At 43.4% G+C, this 8,221-nt stretch overlaps 1 protein-coding gene across 2 annotated transcripts in view; it reads right to left on the bottom strand.

The window, feature by feature from the left end:
* Nucleotides 1-5,797: 5,797 nt before the first annotated feature.
* The window catches only part of HNRNPU (heterogeneous nuclear ribonucleoprotein U), a 14,034-nt gene continuing 11,610 nt past the window's right edge, over nt 5,798-8,221 (bottom strand). For both annotated transcript variants that reach the window (XM_027683804.1, XM_027683815.1), the window contains 2 exons: nt 8,063-8,134; nt 5,798-7,646 (listed from right to left, as the gene is read on the bottom strand). In XM_027683804.1, the coding sequence (XP_027539605.1) occupies nt 7,593-7,646; nt 8,063-8,134 (126 nt within the window). In that variant the 3' untranslated portion in view covers nt 5,798-7,592. The remainder of the gene's footprint in view (nt 7,647-8,062; nt 8,135-8,221) is intronic.

The following is an 8,221-nucleotide window of genomic DNA, read 5'->3' as shown; positions in this document are numbered from 1 at the left end:
CTCTCAAGATCTTCTAAGAGATGTATATCAAGAGCATCTAAGTGGGTCACAGAGTGGCCACCTACCAGATGGTCAGGAAGCCACTCCCTCAGAGCAATGTTCTGTTCCAGCAGAGCGAAGGATGATATGAGTGCGAACTGGACAAAATTTGTAGGAGTTCAGTTACTGATACATCAGCAACACTGTCCATCTACTAGTGGCCTCCAGTGGGATTCACACCAATTGGAACACTGAAGACACAGCCGCCATTCAAGGAGGAGCCCATCCACTCTCTGCCTTCCCCCATCAGCCCTTCAGTTGCTTTCAGCAGTGTAATTTTCATTGGTTTGTTCTGGAACTAGAGGATACTTGTACTTGCTAGATAATACACCTTTCAAGGCAGTAAGCACCTGTAAAGGCAAGATCACTCCTGAAAACTTCTCTTCATTGTCTGTACTAGGATCTGCTGAAAGAAATGGTTGGAGCATCTCGTTTCCCTTCCACGGGTGTTTCTGTGAAGGAAAAAATAAAACAGGACTGGCTGGCTAGCTGCCAGGCTGTGGAGGCACATAGATATCCCATGGCTGTGCCAATGCAGCTGCTGAAGCAGCAGCAGCAGCCCCCTCCCATGAATGTCCAGGAGCCACTGGGGAGATGTTGATCTTCAGGAAGTGTCTCCCGGCCTCCACCACCTTCTCCACTGCCAAACAGACTGTGGAGTTTTCTCAGTGCTGAGCAGGGGCTGGGCTCAGCATGCAGCCCTTCCGACTGGAACACTGGATCACAATGATTCCTTCCACCTCCTGCTTTCCTTTGGAGGAAGCAACTCCTATCGCAGCCACATATGGGAACCAGTCAGTCATCTTGAGCGTCGGCAGCCGGTGTGGCACTTGGCGGCCTCTGCTCCACACAGGAGATACCTTTTGTAAAAAAAGGGGCAGGCACGTTCATGCAAAAGGTATGATTGAAGGAATGTCCTAGGCCTGGAATCCAAATGTGTTTTTTGATATTTAAATGTTGAGTTCACTGATGCATAAGTACTGAAATTGTTCTTATTGCACTATCTTGGCTGCTTTCTCCGAGGTCTCCCAAAGTAAACGGGGAGAATACACGAGACATTTAATTTGCACAAGTAATTTAAAACTAATGTTTCTTTTTGAGGTGCTTGACTTACTATTTATCAATTTAATAAGTTAGATTTTAAATATTGCTGTTATGCTTATTGTTATAGTTATTTTTACATAGTAGCTGCTTGCATAATAGAGTGTCCACTAGAGGCTGGGAAGCAACGAGCTGAATAGCCGCCCTGCTGAAAAGGATAGGATTTAGAGTGGATGCCAAGTTGAACATGGGCCAGGGGAGTGTTCTCTCTGCAAATAAGTCAAGCTGCAGTCTGGGCTCCATCAGGAAGTACGTGGCCAACAAATCAAGGGACGTGCTTATCTGCCGGCATGTGACACTGAGGAGGTAGTGTATCCAATATTGCTGTCCAGCTTTGGGCCTCTCACCTAACAAGGATGCTGAAAAACTGTAGAGGCTCCAATGATGGGCTCCTGAGGTATGTCCAGGGAGCTGAACTGCCTACCCCTCTGGAAAAACAGTGGAAGGAGTTGGACATAGTCCGAAGAGGAGGCGGCTGTGGGGTGACCTAGTAACAGCCTAATATTATCTGCAGGACAGTTACAAAGATGGAGCCAAACACCTCCTGATAGCCACAGGTGACGTGGCAGGGGCAGTGGCCACAAACTCCAGCTTGGGAGCTCGAGGCCAGGCAGCAGGACAAACTGCTTTACTCCAAGGGCAGTGCACTGGGCTGCCCAGAGGTCATGCAGTTTCCACCCTTGCAGGTTTTCAAGCTTCATCTAGACAAAGCCACAGCTGACCTGAGCACTAGTGCCAGTCCTGCTGCAAGCAGGAGGATGGACTGCATGTCCAGAAACAAAATTTCTACAGTGCTACAACCTACAGAGAGATAGAAAAAAAACCCAAGGCAGATAAAACCCAGTTTGGTATAGAGGACAACCTCGACTGAGACAGTAACATCCTGTTCCCTCCGATGCACTGCTCCTAGGCTGGGCTGGAGGCCCCCAGGTGCTCCGACAGCAGCAGGGAGGATGCAGTGGAGAAGACATAGTATGCACAATGTGGGGGTGCCAGGCTTTGGGATACATGGCTCTGCTGCTCGCAACCTGCACATGATGCTGCATGTGGACTTGCCTCTGCTAGCTCAACTTTTCTGAACCTTCTTTCTCAGCATGATGTGAGCAAACCCCAAGTGTCATTTGTTTCAGAAAAAAATATTGCAGTAAATCCCTCCTTCTAGGCTTACTCATTTCTTCTCCCCCATCTCTTACTACTTTCTTACCACAAAGACAGAAGTTCTTTTATAATACAAGGTTTATCTTACCTGCTTGCTCAACAGCCCCAAAGAGCTGAAAGTTCAGCAGAGCCCAAATATAGCTCTAGCTGTGTCTGAGTAGGTTACATGGAAACTACAAAGAGAGAATCAGACCTTTCATGCATCTCCTACCTTGTAAACAATCACTGGTGCTTTAGGCATGCATTTACATCCAGGGAGATCTTCAGTAGTATTCTGAGCCTTTTTATTTTGCAACTGTCTTGGGCATCAGCACCATTTCAGAACCTGTGGTCTGTTAAGTGCCAGCACAGACCTCCCCACATCTAAGGCAAACAAGTATTTGTTAAAACCTGGGGGAAAACCTCCAGAGCACAGGGTGGCAGAGGAGTTAACATAGGCTAATGTGACATAAATGAAGGCCACACTCAGACCAGAGAACACAGACTTGCATTTATATGCCACAGCGGTCACCAGAGGTGTCCTACTAAGCAGCCATCTGATCCCAGCAAAGGGAGAATTAACACTGACAAAAACAAGTACCCTTTTCAATCCTTGCATGCTAACCAGGCAGAAGATCCCCGCATCATTAGTGTAAGTTGGATCTGCCCTGGACTACCAAGTTGTAAAAATTTTTTGAGCATGAAAAAGTTTGAGGGAAAAATTGGCTGAGTTGTCTTACCCATAGTTTTGACTTCAGTAACTTCTAGGACCAAAATTACTCTGCAGATCAAAGATTGTCGACCAAACCAGAAGAGGGAACAAAAAACTTGGTCTAAAGTAACACCTGTATAGCAAGTCTCCCGCACAGGTAATTGTATTTCTAGGTTTTTTACACTTGCCTTTGTTTTTCTGCTTTTGATGTTGACAATGTATTAAGTATTTAGCATCTTTTTTAAGCCACAGTTGAGTTTTTTTAAGCTACAACATAGCAACCGATTCATCACTGAATCCTCCTGCCGCTCCCAGTACTGGCAGAAAGGCAAACTAAGGCAAGAGTTGCATCCAGATTAATTGCTGGCCTAGTCCCGATTTCAGCCAGTTCCCTGCAAGGGCTGGCTCTGGAGAGGCCTGTTGCACTGGGGGAGATGGCTTGTGCCTTGCAAAGGAGAAAAGCTGCACAAAACTAACCACTAATCTGCCATTGTTAAGCGTAGGTGTCCTTCTCCCCTTCACTTGCACAGGGCAGGGGGCTTTGCCTAGGATGAGAACTGTGCACGACTGAGAGGCGCTACTTTTTCACCACAGCCAGTTTGTTAACACCTGACTTACAAAGCTGCTCCTGAGTTTCTGCTTTCCCCTCAGCAGCTTTTTCTGACATCCTGGAGCTTTCCTCGTCCTCCACAGCGCTTTGGGCCGAATCATCTCCAGCAGTACTTGCTCCTCCCTTGGTAGTTCACAAATACAGTATATGCACACTTCTTCGCTTGGGAGAGCCCAGCCCCTGGCAGTTAAACATCTGCAGGAGTCTCAAAGTACTTCACCTCTCTCTCTAACTCAGTTTGATTTCTTGTGGTTTAGTCTGAGGTTGCCCTTTTAGAAAGCACTGGTCTAGCTTTTCAAAAGGTCATGAACAAGGAAACTTCCTAATCTTAAAAGATGACTTCATCACCTATTCGTAATTAAAAACATCACTCTAGTGTTGCGAGAAATTAAGAAAAATACCCAAACTAGTGGCTTACACCATGAATATTTTTCTAAATGCAAGTGGCTTGGACTATACGTGACATTGCCAGAACACTGGTTCATTCTGCTATCTGAAAAATTGGGCACAATGTCTAAAAATGTCTTCACTGATGAAGAATTATCCTGCAGTAGGCACAGAAAGGAGCTTGTGTACAGGCGCCACTTACACTGAGCTCCTACACACGTGGCAGCACTGCCAAGTACTCCCTGTGCAGCACAGGAAGCAGTGCAGCACTGGAAGGGCCAGCTCATGACAGCAGACAGGGTTTGGGGGTAGAGATCGCGTATGGCACCCCAGAACCAAAGCCTGGCCTGGCTGTCCCACAGCTAAGAGTGCATTTATAAAGTCCTTTGACCCAGGACAGAGCTCCTTGCCAAGACTGTTGCATGTCAGGGAAGCACCTCCCTGTACACAGTGCGTATCCTAGCGACTGTTACTAGCAAAGGCAGAAATACAACTGGAGTTTATGTTTTGTTGTTAAATGGGTGCTTCCTCCCAGGCTACCCAGCACAGACCTGCCTTCAGTCTGCAGCCAGACATGCGTGGCCCCCTCACATGATGCAGGGCAGCTACAACCTGTTCTAGGATGAGAGATGTCGGCAGATTCAGCAGACAGGGCTGCAGGGAGAGAACCACCAGCAGCAGTGCTCCTGCTGCCAGGAGCTGCACAGGCATCATAGCCATGCTTCTACTGCCACAGAGCCAGGCCCAAGGCTCTCCAGGTTTGCACTCCGGTAGGAAAAAACCCCTCTCAGTTAGAAAAAAGCAAACCCAGTTTGCCCTCCAATATGAAAAACACCCAAAAACACAAACCCAAAACCCAGCTGTATGTCAGTGTCTGCGCAGCTGCTGCCAGCAGCACAGCTGCTGTAATCCGGGTACTTTTCTGCATGTAAACAAGCCCTTGTAAGCTGCAAGAAATCACTCGATATGACAGATGGCTGGTCCCTCTTGTTTTGGCAACGTTTGGCCTTGCCTTCCTCACCTTTCTGTAGCCATCAGCCAAGTTTGATATTGTCCTTTTTAAATGCATCACAATTTTTTTAATATTACTGATTTTCTAGGTAATGGCTTTTCTGTAAAAGCCATTTCCACAAGGCAGAACAAATCCCTTTTCTATGAATAATCACAGCTATACTGATGAAGTCTCTCTGGGCAGACCCAGGCTGAACACACAGCCTCACACAAGTGCTGGTCTCCACTCTGTGACAAATCATGAGCAGGAAGTGCTTGGGACTTTTCTGTGCCCTCTCTGAACTACACATGCCTCAGTGGTGCATGTGCTAAAGCTTTTTTGAATTCTGTTCCTCAGAAGACGAGCAGCACAGCCAGTGCTGAAGTTACCAAAACAGCTTTTGTCATACAGGAGCATTTTTAACAGAAACAAGATACTCCTCTTTTAAGACACTTCATGTGTGGCAAAGACTTGAAAACAAAACATCCCAGACTTTTGAATTGAAATACAAGCTTTACAACCACATAGTAAGTGTAGGCTCTTATATTTAAGACTATATCATTTTAAAGAGTACCAAAATAAGCAAAGGATCAGCACTCCATACAAAGTGTTAGTTCTCATGAAGAGGGTAGAAGGGAGATGGACTTTAATTACACTAAACTTTTTTTTTCCAAGTCTAAAGAAAATTCCATTTCAGCAGAACAGATTTGGGTTTCTATTCCCCAAATTTCTAGTTCATTAAATAGCATTTTTTTAAAGACAATTTACATTTTTTTCATTCAAAGTAAAGGGATGATTTAAAGCAATATTAACAAGGAGGTGGTGCTGTTAATGTTTAATGTCAATATGCATCTGCTATAAAGGCTAGAAGAGCAACACAACTTTATCTTTACTTCTGAAGACTACTAGAAATTGACTAACATTTGAGAGAAGTTTGCAGCGCACTACACGGACTCCAGCTCTAGGCTGCTGCCAGGGAGCCTCTGCTAGTCTGTACGCTGCCACGAGGACTCGGCCAGCACAGCCCAACGCCCCAACGCCGGCAGTGACACATGTTCTCACACATGTATGCCGAGTCCCACTTACAATGGTTACATCTCTCCCCTGTCTCATGGCATTAAAACACAAGTCAGCAGCTAACATTGCCACTACAATTTTACAGAAGCATAAAGCTGAACATAATAGCAATTAAAACAAATCGAAGCTCTCTGTTAAACTTCATGACAAGCCTCCTTCCCATCCTACTCCCTGTCCAGTCCCTTCCCTAATGTCTATTTTACAATAAAGAGGTTAAGTGGATTTACATGATGCAAGCCAACTCAAAAGACTTTTGCCCTATACATATAACCGTGTTAAATTGTGAAATTATACATGTGATAGATCTCTAACAAAGCGACTACCAGTTTAGATTTTAAAGAAACACAAGTATTTGAGCATGTACACAGCAATGAGTTTTAAAACTGTCCAACATCGTCACTTTCATACATTCTCTTCCTCTTTATAGCCTTAAAGGGATTTTAGACCTTGATGGTGACAATCCCAAACAAGAGTAAAATGAATTTATTTTATTGCAAACAAACGTCTAGAGTTAAACTTCTCCACCCACCTTCTTTAAAGAGAAAAGGAATCAGCAGGCTAAGGAGATACACCCATTTGAAAATTGACATGATTAAAAATTAAGATATAAAATGGGTGACTCACAGTTTCATTAGCTTACAAAATGGTGGAGTAACTACTACAAGCACACTAGGTATACAGTATTTTGTGGGGAAGTTATACAGACACACAGCTAACTTCATATAGATCCCATTAGACAACTGGATTTACAACAAGTTTTGTTTAATAAGAAATGGGCAAAGCCAGCTTCTTTTCAGAATCAAAATGCAGAACAAATGGAAAAGAAATTATGGTGTTGTACCTTCACAAGTTTGAGCCTCCACAAATAAAGCAACCGAGTTTTACAACTTTAAGAGCTTCTACATACACTCCACCTTCACTATTTAGCCCCAGGTTTCTGCTTTGCCCCCAACATCCTAAAGAGTTCCAAGTGTTACAAAAAAGTCCTAGTTATTGCCAGAAACTTTTACCTCCCCCTCCTCCCCTCCCAACCCAAAAGCTTCATAGAGAAGATGGAGTGTAATATGGAGCTTTACATAATCTCATGGTATTTGAGGGCTACTGAGAAGCCTCCGTACGAATCTGGTTGCTAACACTGCTATCGTATTGTGACATGACTCACGACTGTTTCTTAGAAATTGGGGGATGGGGAAAAAGGAGAAAATTCTTTAATAAAAAGACACCAGGTACAAAGCAACGTTTTACTTTTGTTGTGGTAAAAAAAAAGTCACATTTTACAGATAAAATGCAGAACCCTGAAATACTGACACATTCTCTTATCGTGCACAATGCTGAGGTTCTCTTACGAATCACTTTAAAACTGCAATTAAAAATGTACAAAAAAAGAAAAGAAAAAAATCAACCCACAAAGCTTCTAAAAAAGGAACCCGCAGGCACTTCCTCTTGTGGAATGTTTAAAAAGTTAGCCTACTAAAGAAAACAGTCGACTTCTTGTGAAGGTTTTGGAGAAATATGTATCAGTTCATTTATTTGGGTATTCAATAATATCCTTGGTGATAATGCTGACTCCATGGCTTCTGACCCCAGAATTGCTGCAATAAAGAATAAACAGTTAGTTTTAATCTGCAATTGCAAAATGGTTACATTTCTTACAGAAAAAAAAAATACTTAACAAACATCTAGTTCCTCTGGAACTCAAGAAGATTAAAATCCTCTCCAATAGCAGTAAGTTTCTGAACAACCGAAGGCAGTTATGGGCTCACCTCACAGCAGTAATGTGATGCCAAATACTACATACCATTAAGGCCGTTAAGCCACAGCTGATATTTGATATATCAAGACCATCAAGCCAGATTAAGTTTTGCACAGGAAACTATTTATAGTGATATTACCTAGCATTAGAAAATTTTAATATCCAGTTTTGATTACACATCTCATTATTTCAGTCAGCATTTTGAAATATTCAAGTTAAAAAATCAGTAAAAAGATAAAAATTGGGACTACTTACACCCTGCTGCCACTGGTTGTAGCCCTGAGATTGGTTTTTGTAGCCACGATTATTTCCCCTTCCTCTGAAGTTCTGCAAGAGGACAACAGCTTTTAACAATTTCATCTATATATGTTTTTCAGAAGTTTACTAAAACCAATCTTTATTACCACCAAAACA

This window comes from Neopelma chrysocephalum, unplaced genomic scaffold (assembly GCF_003984885.1).
Source record: "Neopelma chrysocephalum unplaced genomic scaffold, ASM398488v2 Primary Assembly neopelma1_23, whole genome shotgun sequence".
NCBI classification, from domain to species: Eukaryota; Metazoa; Chordata; class Aves; order Passeriformes; family Pipridae; genus Neopelma; species Neopelma chrysocephalum.
Note: the sequence above shows the minus strand (reverse complement) of the source record. Positions and strands in the feature narration are given on the sequence as shown.